The 13,483-nt window shown below is 38.7% G+C and overlaps 1 protein-coding gene across 3 annotated transcripts; it reads right to left on the reverse strand.

Moving 5' to 3' along the window:
• Nucleotides 1-257: 257 nt before the first annotated feature.
• Nucleotides 258-12,570, reverse strand: LOC113060038 (single-minded homolog 1-A-like). Of its 3 annotated transcripts, none has more exons than XM_026228822.1 (12): nucleotides 12,260-12,570; nucleotides 11,486-12,010; nucleotides 8,301-8,383; nucleotides 7,634-7,723; nucleotides 7,416-7,524; nucleotides 7,235-7,320; nucleotides 6,721-6,920; nucleotides 6,253-6,368; nucleotides 5,535-5,682; nucleotides 2,488-2,653; nucleotides 1,564-1,966; nucleotides 258-1,216 (listed from the first exon to the last, which is right to left on the reverse strand). In XM_026228822.1, the coding sequence occupies exons 2-12, from the start codon at nucleotides 11,658-11,660 to the stop codon at nucleotides 528-530; spliced, it is 2,265 nt and encodes a 754-aa protein (XP_026084607.1). In that variant the 5' UTR covers nucleotides 11,661-12,010; nucleotides 12,260-12,570; the 3' UTR covers nucleotides 258-527. The 3 variants fall into 3 exon arrangements, with proteins under 3 accessions (XP_026084607.1, XP_026084608.1, XP_026084609.1); XM_026228823.1 differs by having other exon boundaries at nucleotides 6,262-6,368; nucleotides 12,260-12,569; XM_026228824.1 differs by lacking the exons at nucleotides 8,301-8,383; nucleotides 11,486-12,010; nucleotides 12,260-12,570 and having other exon boundaries at nucleotides 7,416-7,520; nucleotides 7,634-7,714.
• Nucleotides 12,571-13,483: the final 913 nt, after the last annotated feature.

The following is a 13,483-nucleotide window of genomic DNA, read 5'->3' on the forward strand; positions in this document are numbered from 1 at the left end:
AAACATCCTTCAAATAATTTCAATTTACTTCTAAAAAATTGCATAATATAGGATTCGTTTATTTTTCTATTTATTATTTTTCTCTGCTTTTTATTTATTTTTTCCTGCATAAACCTCAGTATTAAAAAAAAAAAAAAAAATTATTTAGCTTCTTAATGAATTGTTGATAGCACTTTATTTTACAGTCCTGTTCCCTATGTACATACTATGTACTTATTATAGTAATTACAATAACTATGTAATAACTAGGTACTAACCCTGAACCTACCCCTAAACCTAACCCTAGCCCATGTAGTTACCTTGTATTACCAGAACTTTCTTAGAGAAATACACTGTAAGTACATGTAAGTACACGTACTGTAAAATAAAGTGCAATCGAATTGTTTGTTTTAAGAATGCTTACTTTTTTTACTAGAAAACAAGTATTTGTAAAACATGTAGGAACAAGAACAAATCAAATCAGGAATTCTTGGCTAGCTTGAGTGAGAGGGTGAATCGCTGAGAGGCGGTTCGTGGTTTGATGAGCATCAGCTGCTGTTGGTGATTATGACAGAAGTGCCTTTATGGCCCGGTGCTTGTTCAGCCTGCATGCGCAGATGAGTGGCCATGTCGTAATGGGAGGGACCTGAGCAACCCAGGGAGTATCCTCTAAAGCTCTCTGCCTCGTACAGATGTTCGAGTGCGTAGCTGGTGAGCGAGTAGGCTGTGTGTTTTTCCAGGTACTGGCGGGGGTGTGAGGGGTATAGCGCCGGAGTCGGAGAGACAGCACATGTGCCCGTCAGGGGCAGCGGCTGCTGGTGTTGCTGAGAAGAGGAGAGCTCATTAGAAAGGAAGTCTTTACATTTGCCCAGTCTGTCAGGAATGGGGCTGCACAGACGGGAAAGAGGAACAGGACTAGGGGCGGGGCTTATAACCTGAGCTGGCCCTCGACACAACACACTCTGCAAAGCTGACTGGGAAAAGTCGGTACTGTGAAACGATGAGCCATGGCTCTTTGCCAGACCGTTTGTAGACTCCAAGGGTATTTCTATAGGAGCCTTTCTCAAATGCAGACGACTTTCCTCCTCTTTGATCATCTGTTGTGTGGCCCGAATCAACGTCTCAATCTTGCTGGGCTCTTGAGGACTTGCACGGCATTGGTCACCACGGTATCGGTCGCCTGAATCGCTCGTGTCAGGTGAGCTGACCATGCTGTCCTCGTCCCAGTGACCTCTCGCTGCAAGTGGGACAAAAACAATGTTACCATGAGGAATTTACCACAGTTCAAGGAACCAAAACAATCAAGGTTTTTCTTTGGATAAAGTCAAGGGCTTAAAATACCAGAACAACACATTTGTAAAATACTGTCTACAATCCTGCTCCTGAAGACCTGTCGTCCTGCAGATTTCAGCTCTAAACCCAATCAAACACACCTGAACCAGCTAATCAAGACGTTACGTGAGAATTACAGGCAGGTGTGTTAATGCAGGATTGGAACTCAAGTCTTCTGGAAAGTAGCTCTCCAGGAGCAGGACTGTAGTTTGCATTTGGTTTCCAACCATAGATCCAGTGAAAGAAACACACCTTGCAGGCTATGGACAGAGGTGATGTGGGGCATCACACCTTCAAAACTGTCCCCGTTCTCGGATGAAGACTTGGGCAATGGTAGAACAGAGCGGGCTGCTCCCCACCATGCCTCTCGTCCAGGCTGAGGGTTGCCAAGGAAGTATCGGCCAGCCATACATCGACCCCTCTCGCAGGACTCGGAGTGAGTGTGGTTGTAGAAGTCACTGGAGGTATGATGGTCATCTGTCAGCGGTCGGCTGTAGCACAAGGGCCGTGGTTCTGGGAACTGCCGGTATACACATGAGGAGTCTACGCCTTCACACTGCTCCAGAAGCTGAGGAGATGCAGAGTCAGTGAGTGGGCTTCCTCCCCACGGGCTATCCTGATCCGACTCTGAGCGATCTGTGGGGAAACCTGTATACTGCACACAAGAAACAGATATGCATTAATACAGTGTTTCCTAACCATGCTCCTGGAGGCACGCCAACAGTACACATGTTGGATGTCTCTCTTATCTGATCCACCCATTTGATGACATGGAGTTTCTTCTAATGTGCTGTTTCTGATGTATTTTATAAGGACGAGTCTGGAAATGTGTAGTGTTGGGGTGCCTCCAGTAGCACAATTTCCTTTTATCAATGAGGGCACTGATTTACACACGCAGAACATGACACTGGATCAACATCCAACATTCCTGCCATCCAATCCGAGTCCTATAGTTCCTCAACCTTCCCTCAAACTTACCCTTAAAATGATTGTTCCAGCCCTTAACCCTATCCTTAACCCAACACCTAAAATTAGAAGGCAATGATTAGTTTATGGAATGTTACTTAAGGAATGTCCTAGTTGTCACATTAGAAGTCTTCCCAGCAACAGAAGACCTTTCTAGAGCTCCCAACATACCATTACCATCCAAATAGAAGGCCTTACTGTGATACTGACCTGTGAATAGGGAGAGAGTCTTGTTTTGGTCTTGGTACGGGAGACTCTGCTTTTGCCGACTCTTCTGTTCTCGCTGATGGGGTTAGAGGGGCTGTTGTAGGTGAACGAGGGTTTAGTAGACGTCACCTGATCTAAGGACAACTGTAGTCCTTTGTACTCCGTGTCCCTGTTGGGGAAGGACAGCAACATTTAGCCTCAAACCCAACAGTGTATGCAACCTTATGGTTTGTGACTGCTTGTCTCTATATTAATGTTTACTGGTGCAGTTCTCCTTTTCAGTTTACCACTCAGAGAAATGTATGGTCAGGAATTGTTTTAGATACTTCAGGCTCCATGCTCATTTGTGAAGCAGTGTGTGTGGAAGACTCAAGGACAATTGCACTGTTTCTCCTACAGGATTGGAACAAGGCTCCTACAAACATACGGCTGGAGGGCTGGGGGCTCTGTTCAAATACACAGTGAGATTAAGAGCTATGTCTGGCTAAATCAAACCCACACAGGGATCACCACATAAGATATAACTAGGAAATGGGAATTGATTTGTCGGTAAAGTGGTGTATGGATTTCTTTCCCCAGTGATAACTTTCAGAAAACGTTGGCTGGAGCGCATGTTAGCCAGGCACCGATGCCAGCTTCCCTCCGGAGGCCTAGTAGTCTGGCTCAGACAGCACACAGACTAATGGGATTGTATGCAGATGGCAAAATCTTGGAAAAAGGCCGACTTTCTACACTTTCTCACAAGCACCTGCACAAATTCACATGCAGATCCATACGATCTCATTAAGTTGACATCGTTGATGTACGCTCTGTGTAAACAAAGAGTTTTTACGAGGTCAGGGCCTGTAGACAGAAGCTAAAACCTTTAAGGTGCAACAGTTTGGCAGGTGTGAGTGTTTTAGCGCATACACACAATCTCATTCAGCTGAGCTACCATTCTCACACACACACACACACACACCATCTCATTTCACACCTCACAGCCCGTGTGAGTAGACTCTGATAACACCTCAATAAGATGCCAGACATATCCACCTTGCTTCCTTTTCTCACTATAGACGAGCTGTGCATTTCTGAATGAGAGCACATGTGGAGAGGTTAAACAGGAAACAGATCTCACACTCGTGATGTCTACACTGCAACGCACACTTTTATGGAAATCATTCTTCTCAAGGAAACTGAATCTTGGACGATGACAGGGAATATCACAACAAAAAAAAGTCCATTCATGGACACTCCTAGTAAGCTGTGAGCTATAAACACTCATCATCTTTACAACCTATTAATTAAACCTCATAAACACTTTTCCTTTATAGCTGTGGCTGAAGAGCTATCTGACACTCGCAGGTTATTGGCAGACTGGCATATCAGAACTAATCAACTTTTTTTTAATGAAGGTTTTTATAGTGCACAATTAATTTACATCTGGAGGAAGAAAGAGTGGCGTTGGGGGGGGGGGGGGGGGGTCGATGCTCCAGATGCTGGCATCAGTTCTAATGGGCTCTCTTGAAGTGTGCACACAAATGCTGTTTCACTCTTCCATACATCCCTCGCTCAAAACCGTTGTGTGAGCGATGGCTACATTGCTCAATCCTACCTCATTCTTTCCAGAGAGTTCCAGTGGAAAAGTTCATTGTGGTAATGCACAGAGTTTGTCAGTATGAATGCATGACAAATAAATCATCCACAACCCCTGGCTCCCATGCAGTTCCTGTACATGCAGCTGGCATATTATATAAACCAAGAACAGGAATGACACCCCAAACTGACTGATGAGCATCAGGGCAGCTTTAACTCGCTCTGTCACTGTCATGGCCGGACTTGCAAACACCATAAATTTAAACCTTAATGATATTGTACTGAACCTATTGCTAGTTGTAAGTCACTGAGAGAGGCCTTTTAGTTGAGTAATAGTGGAATAATGAGGGCAATTCAACACAACTGTAGACAAAAGCTTTAAGAAATGATATGGCATACTACCCTCTTGCCTAATACACTGCATGCATGTTAGCCATGTACAAATCGATTCAAGTTTGTGTATGGAACTGCATTACTGAACAATTTTGAAGAATTTAGTTTAATTCTCACTATTAACTAGTTGCTTATTAGCAGGAGTTTTACTAGCATATTGGTTGTTTATCACTACTTATGAAGCACATAATAATGCATTTTTCTGCATGACCATCCCACACCAAAACTTTACTACTTTAATAACTACTTTACTAACTATTAATAAGCAGTAAATCAGGAGTCATAGTTAGTAGATAGTTAATAGTGAGAATTGATTGAGTAGAATAAATTGTGACTGCTGAAGTTGTTAGTAATTTTTATTTTATCCCATGTTACAGTGCAAGTACATGAAGTAATTTGAAAATATTTTATTTTACATGCATATACACTACTGTTCAAAATTCAAATTATATATATATATAAGCGCAAGGTGGGAGGTTCGATTCCCCGGGAACACATGATAAGTTAAAATTTATATCCTGAATGCACTGTAAGTCGTGCCTGCTAAATGCATAAATTTTATATAAATATATATATATATATATATATACACATTAAGACTCAGAAAGGATGCATTAAATTGATTGAGAATGACAATAAAGACTTGTATAATATTACAAAAGATTTCCATCTCAAGTTTTTTTTTTTACTGTATATTCAGCAAAGAATCTCTGAAAACAAAACCATTTTCAACATTGATAAAATTAAGAAATGTTTCTCGATCATCAAATCAGCATTTTAGACTATAGATTTCTGTGACACTGAAGACTGGAGTAATGGCTGCTGAAAATTCAGCTTTGCATCACATGAATGAATTAGATTTAAACATTAATATAGAATCTTCATTTTAAACTAATTACAAATGCCTAATACACATCAGACAAAACAATCGGAAACAATGAAGTACTCAGAAACTCAAAACAAGGGGTTACAAATGCAATATATATGCAATATATATATATATGAATATATGTAAATATGAAAGTGAAACAACAGTGCATAAAGATCACATGCTGTTTTGAAGATCTGCTCATACTCACGTGAGGACGTAGTTGACGCTGACGATGCAGTGCGGTCTGGACGATCTGCTGTTGTGTACGATAGTAGCGTAACTCTGTACCCACACCCACCCACCCTGCTTCGCCAGGAATCGGTAGTATTTGGTGGTGACTTGTCCTTTTACCAGCACTACAGAGAGAAGAACACACAATCAATTAGAGAACATTTCTGACACTTTCACATACGCTTCTTTTGCTAAACAGAAAAAAAAAAGAAGACGACGATTCATTAATTTGTTCACTTTAATGTGCAACATTGTGATGATTTTTTATGTGTACGTGTGGTTCATTTAATCTTTTTTTATTCCGGAAAGCTAATTACTGCTTTCATTTGCATGTTTAAACCATAAGCTGCTGTTTTTCTTCCAGCCTTAATAACTATTTAAAGCAAATAATATCAAATATTGTGTCTCTTAATAGGCTGCGTTGTGCTATAATCAGGAATGTAATGGATAAAACAATGGATTAAAGAAAATGTGTTTTAAAGACTAACGCTGTAGTTTTCAATGTGGTTCACTAAATTAGTTCCTAATTGATTGCATGTGTAATCTAAGCTGATGTTGATCACCTGTAACGTGGCATTATCAGTTAGCACGCTCAGTTGTACCCTCGGTGTACCGGTGGACCATGTCCATCAAAGCTGCTGTTATTTTTAGATGCTGTGAAGGGGACGTGAGCAGAGGAATGAGGAAAAACAAACCTAACTCACACAAGTGGTGCGCGCAGCGGAGATGGAAAGTGTCACAGCTGTGGACGTGATGATAAAGTGTCTTCTCTATTAAGTCTTGCGGCTCGTAGCCAGTGAGCTCCGCAACCCTGACAAACACAGAACACAGAACGGGATAACAATGGTGTTGGCTTGAGCACAAACACCTGTCCACACACTGGCACGTGCGAGAACGCCACAGATTCGGTTAAACATAAGTGCGCAAATTTACGTCTCATTAAACACAGCTGCACTTACAAAATCATAGATGCAGAAGACAAGAAAGTCCTGATTGTGTCATTTGGTGGTTTGAAAATACAATTTTACATTATATAACCATTTTGATATCTATGTTTAACTTTGAATTTTTATAGCCTCAGGCCTTTTGGTCCCCATTGCCTACATTATCTTTAATAAAACTAGCAGCACAGCACTATGTGTAAGCGTATGAACACATGGTACCTGGAGTCCAGGAAAATGAGTTTCATGTCCAGGCTGGCTCTGAACATGAACATATTGCTGTGGAGCTTGATGTCGGTGACTGCGCTGGGGGGAAGAGAGTGACCCACAGCCACCAGACCCACGTTCTGATAACAGCCGTCGAACGGAGACATGTCTAAACTGTACTGACGGACCTTCAGATAGCCGCTGCAGTGGATGACCTGTCAGAAATCAGGATCACACACACATATACGCATCTGTAGATTAGTTAACAGCAACTGTGATCATCTCCATGCTATCTTATATTATTCTTGCATGTAAATATTCTCTGAGTATATACAATCTCAATTAGAAAATGCAGGTGGATCGCTTTCTGAACATTTGTCATTGCTGATGTTTTAAAATACATGTATTAAATACACTAAATAAGGAAAAAACATTAAATAGTTTATATAATAAATTTATTTTTATGCAGATGTGGAGACATGTGTTTAATACCACACATAAAGGACTGAATGAGAATCTGACAGCCTACCTTGTAACCACCACACGTCAAGCCAGCGTTTCTTTTAGCAAGGACACATTTCATTCTCAGGAAAAAAGACCTTTCCATTTCATATTCTAGAATAATAGAACAGAAAGCAGGGGACGGTGACGGAGCGGTTTGAGGGAAGCTGGATTGATTTGTGTACAGAGGTGTTTAGTGGCTGTCTCACCGTGGACGAAGTGTGAGTGATACGGCTGGTGAGCGGTCAGGACTGCGGTCATCTCGTCGTGGTCTGCGGGGTGGATGTATTCATAAATGCTGTTCCCCGTCAGCTCTACCTGTTAAAATGGACTTTTGTCACTGCTGTCAAAGCTGCCACAAATATTGTGATTTCGGCTGAATATTAATAAAAGCAATCAGTAGTAAATATGAAAATGTGCACTTTACCTGTGACAGCCCTAAATGCACTGATGCAGTTTCAGAAATGTACATGATTTTTCCATCAGGAGCTACCACAAAAATGAAGCCATCCAAAGTCTAAAGAAATAATAATAATAATAAAATAATAATAATTAAGGCATTTTATTTACATTGATTAGTTCTTTTATTACGAAAGCATCATTAGCTCTTAGAAATCAATTATTATTTTTTTATTTTATTTTAAAGCAAGATCGGGTAGCGCTGAGGTAATATTCAACATTCAGGAGTCAGGAGATACAATTAAGCCTTCATATTCCATTATAAAAATAAGTAAAAATATAAATAGATGGAGGAAGCACTTTAAAAAAAAGTAATAATTTAAAAATTTGAAACAAAATCTTCGCTAGAAACACAACAAATGACATGGAACAGACCCAGTAGCAATGTAAAATTATAAATGAAGACGAATTATAAATTTATTCGATCATTAAAAAAGTTCGATAGAATAGTTTCAGAATTCGATATCATTATAATATTTTACTTATTATACCTAACTACATATAATAATAATAATAATAATATTAATAATAATAATAATAATAATAATAATAATAACAATAATAATAAAAATAATAATAATAACAATAATAATAACAATAATAATACTAGTCAAGCATGATTTTAAAGCGTATACCTGAAGCAGATGTGATCCTAACTCTCGGCCCACATTGTCCAGAGAACTCGCTCGACTCACGTGACCCCAGGATTCCCCGAGACCTGCGGGACGCATTCAGAGAAAACACCAAAAACTGACTTGTGATGGCGAGCCTTAAATATCTGATGATCCATCAGGGTGCTGATTAGCGCATATACATAATATACATGAAATATCTCTAATATGAAAATAGATTGACGAAAAAAGCATAATCAAAACCTACAAAAACAACACACAAAAATAACAACAGAAAAAATAATAGTCCATCGTCATCTGGCAATCAGTCAGTCAATATTTTAACACTGAATTGACTGTAAACACGCTGAATGTGAATGAGGATTATTATGATGGTCAGAGGAACTCGATAGAGCAAACAGTCTGACTCACACACATCCTTATTAAAATGCAAATCACACGAAAACAAACATCAGATGAAAGCAAGTGCTCCGATTCCACTTTAATATTAAACAAAGATGAACTCGGCGTTTATCAGCAGAAACAATCACATTACTCAGACAGCTCGCTGAAAATAACCACACTCTCCCGGAAAAAATAACCGCGTGGAAACATGTTTGATGGCGTTTATTATTATCATTTTATTTTATTTTTCATTAAAAGATAATAAATATATATATATAAAATCTATTTTTTTCTTGCTGCTTTTAAAATTATAGCCTAAACAATTCAAATATTTTAAGATTAAGATTCCGTGAAAGCTAAAGGCTAATTCAAACTTTCTAATTAGGCCAAATATGGCCATATATTTAGGTTTATTAAATGATGATGATGATAATAATAATAATAATAATAATAATAATAATAATAATAATAATCATATAAAACAATAATAATAAAAATAGTCGAAACAGTAATAACTGCTCTCAATAAAATAATAATTGTTAAAAGCGTATAATGTTCGAATCGGGTGGATCCTGACACACAGCCGACGGATCTGAAAAGGAAAGTTGTAATATTTCGCGGGGGAATTATTAGATCTGATTGGATCTGGATATACGCGAGCTAATCACAGAACAAACTGGACATAAGAGTAAAGCACTTCACGCAGAAGAATAGCTACATCACTGCATCTTTCACAGAAATGTTTCAATAACTGCTTGCAAGACAAGAAAACTGAAATGAACACTAAGCTGGAGTCACATTGAAACAATTCATCTGCTTCTCCTGTTAAAGTTGTGAACCGTTTCTTTAAGCGCTGCTGAGAACATTATTTCGAAATGTAGGCTATTCCGACACATTAATAATAATGACTTATACCAAATTACGCATATTCATATTCTATTCTCTAATGTAAACAGCCGTCATTAATAAGCTTCTGACATTAAGTTTCCAATAACCGTGACACAAGAGTAACCAATAGCTAATAATAATAATAATTATAAAACAAATCTGAGCGAAAACCCGTAATAACACATTTAACGTTACCAAAATAAACTAAACGAATAAAAACAGAAAACAACGCATATCTCATAAAGTTAAATGATTAAACTGCTGGACTATTATTTGAGCAGCGTTCAGTTATTCTCTTCACAGTCGAGCAATAAATAAGCACCATAAAAGCAGCTTCACCTTCCTTCATTTACTAATAAAACTTTACTGTCTCATTTCCTGTCTGTCCGTGACCTCGCTGACCTTTAACCCCGGCGAGCAGTTTCATTCGCGCGAGGCAGTAGGTTTAAAAACATTTACTTTCACTAATGAGTAAAGCACATGCTGCTAAAATACACTTCAGTATCTATCCTAGATGGACAGAGACTGTTTCATTGTTTCCAAACAATGCATAAAGGTACAGTGCGAGCCCAATAATTACATACAGGCTAGCTAAATAACGCGGATATTAATATTATCAGTAACAGTAAATGTAGAAAAAACCTAATTAAACATATCATCTTCATTTGTTATCAAAGACGGAGTCTTCTGATGAAAATTCGTTTTTAAGCTCACGGCAGGTTTCAAAAAGTCATTACATTAGAAATATATAACTTTAATAACAGTCTACGTGTTGTACATCTAACAGTAAATAGGCCTGTTATTAAAATGTAAGAGGCGAAAACATATGGATAGGAATAGGCCTACACGAAACAATAATAGAAATAATAATACTAATAATACAAAGAGTTGTATGAGCATTGGTAAAAAATGCACCTAAAAGGAATATTGGCAAACTGTTGATGTAGATGTTTGTCTCTTTTCTCTCACATGTCGAACACAAACGATCAGTTTAGCTGTAACTGAATGTCGTCTTTGTCTGTGTTTTAAACGAGTGCTGAGTGATGGTAGATCCACAAACAAACGATGCTTTTTATGGTTTTGGTGTTATTATTTATATTATTATTAATTATAATAATAGTAATAGTTTCGTCAGTCAGGTGTCGATCGAAGGCTGATAATTGTTGCTATTCTTCTTCAGTCACGCGCAGCAGAAGATGAGAAATAATAATCAGAACCTCATTGCTTTAATGAAATTCACTTTATTATTATTATTATTATTATTATTTAAATGACGAAAGAAAATGTATTTGTTGCTTAAACAGAAGAAGAAGATTTCTGCTGCTGTAAAAGCGAAAGGCCGTAAGGAGCAGAATATTTTCAATCCGTGTTTGCATTTTAAAAACGGACAGGCCTTCTGAACTCTGTATGCACGTCTCAGTTAACTGTATTAATATCTGCTTTGCTAATATATGTTAGAATGATCTCGGTCCTATCTTGTCTGCTAATTATGTTCTTTTTCCTATTGAAAAATGTTTTTTTTTTTTATGGCCTTTAAATGACACACACGTCTAGATCAAAATACTTGTGAAATAAAATAATAATTTTAAACAAATAATATGTTTTAATAATAATATATTAATGATTAATTTACAGCACCAATATAATACTACTACAATAAAATCCGTAGCCTACTTTTTCTGTAAAATCTGCTTTGAAACAATGTGTATCGTGAAAAGCGCTATACAAATACATCTGAACTGAATTAATAACAATAAAACAATAACATCTGCATTGCATTATCACCAACCTATTGTTTATTATTATTATTGCTGACAAGAATGAATGAACTGAATTATTTTCAGAAGCCGTATGTACGCAGAAGACGATGGCCACAATCTTTCCCGTTTGTTGTGCATATGAGTGCCGCAGCCTACCTTCCGGGAAGACGATCCTCATCTTCAGGTAGCTGGTGGTGAGTCTGATGATGGAGGCCTTGTCCAGCTGTGAGGTGATGGCCGAGGGCAGAGGCAGCAGTTTGGCGAGCTCATAGAACTCGCTGTTCTCCTTCTCCCTCCGCGTGCGCGCCGCGTTCTTCGACTTCTCCTTCATGCTCGCGCTCACTCGCTCATTCACTCACTCACGCGTGTCTCAGACCCTTCCGCTGCTCGCTTCAGTCTCTCCACAACACAAACTCAAGCGCGTGCGTGAGCTCTCCAGCAGTTTCACCAACATGGGGAGGTCTCAGGGACGTCCCGGACGTGTTCCTGCCATCGCCGGCTCCCAGCAGTTCACGGAGGTTCCTGAGATGTCCTACACGCAGATGCGAGGCGAACAGAGCTTCATGGCTATGATGAACCGTGAGTCTTATTTCACACACAGATGAAATCCACTCGGGCCCGGAATCTCTTCATGAGGGAACTTCCATCCATCCATCCATCCATCAGACGCGCGTGATATTCCTGAAAACAGCGGCGCGCACGATCAGCTCTCTCTCTCTTCCGACTTTCAAATGCACGCTCTGATTTATGAAACCTATATTTACTGCTACTACTACTACTACTATTAGACTACTAATAAAGACGTGTTCATACAAACGAACTACGCATTTTCTTTCTGCAGGATTTCTGTACACTGCCTTTATAATTTCATATTTTGCTTAAGCATAACTTTTTACTTTTGAAAAGGTTAAAACTTGCACGTCTTCTTACCTCATATCAGCTCGCACTGCAAACTCGCATCGTCTTCATAAGTTCATGAATCCACACAGAGAAACGCGCGTTAACTCAGGCCGAGCTCCACAGCACACTCGGGGAACCAGGCATCTTCGTGTCCAGAAGGACCTTGCTCGGAGGAGAGTTTGTTGAAGTCTCTCTCTGAGCAGCACGCGGACCTCCCCCTGATCTCAGCTCATTGGACACTGAAGGACCAGACAGGATTTTCCCATTGGACCCCATTCACCAGAGACCGCTCCACCTGCAATCACGCTGACCCCTGACCCGTGACGCACTATGAATAATATTTACATTTAAGGTTCACTGACTCAAGGTTCACTATCTATCTATCTATCTATCTATCTATCTATCTATCTATCTATCTATCTATCTATCTCATTAACGTTAAATGCTAAATTGCGGTAAAATTAAAAGAGCGAAATTGAATTGACAGAAAAATGTCCTTCGTTAAAATAAGATCATTAATCGGGCACCTAACATATTCAACATAAAATATGAATACAACACATATTTAAATGTGCGTATATTTTAAACTACATAGGCCTATCTATAAATATGCGATACAGATAAATAAAATGTACGTTCTCGTTTTTTTTTTTTTTTTTACTTTATTTGTTTAGCCCATTTCTTATTATTATTTTTTTTAAAGGCATATCACATAGAACGTTGCTTACAATTGATCGCAGTTATTTTTATGGTGCTATTTTCTTGCTGTTTAACTGTTTTACGGTTTTATTCTGCAGCAATACAAGCAGACCGATCCGCTGTCCGTGAAAAACAAAAGTATGATTCAGAGGTAAGAGGGTTCATCCCATCAGTGTCCTGCTGGATAAAGAGCCAGACATTTTGTCCACTGTGGTAGACTTTAGTTTAGTTTTGGTAATGTTTCTTATTTTATGTAGATATAACCACGGTCTTTTTTTGTGATAACTATATGATGAATGATTTGTCGTGTTACTGTTATAAAAATGATTACAAAATGATTATATAAATCAAATATTTTTGTAATTTTTTTTTTTTAATGGAGTAAATGTTGATGAAAAAAAAAAAAATCTGAATGCCCAAATCTCTCTGTGTGCGTGTGTATCGCAGGAGGACAGCAGTGTGTGTGCGTGTGTGTGTGTATCTCAGGAGGACAGCAGTGTGTGTGTGTGTGTGTAATAGAAAAGCTCTGCAGCAGGAGGAAATCAGAAAGGATGC

Source organism: Carassius auratus, chromosome 41 (genome assembly GCF_003368295.1).
Source record: "Carassius auratus strain Wakin chromosome 41, ASM336829v1, whole genome shotgun sequence".
In the NCBI taxonomy this organism is placed as follows: domain Eukaryota; kingdom Metazoa; phylum Chordata; class Actinopteri; order Cypriniformes; family Cyprinidae; genus Carassius; species Carassius auratus.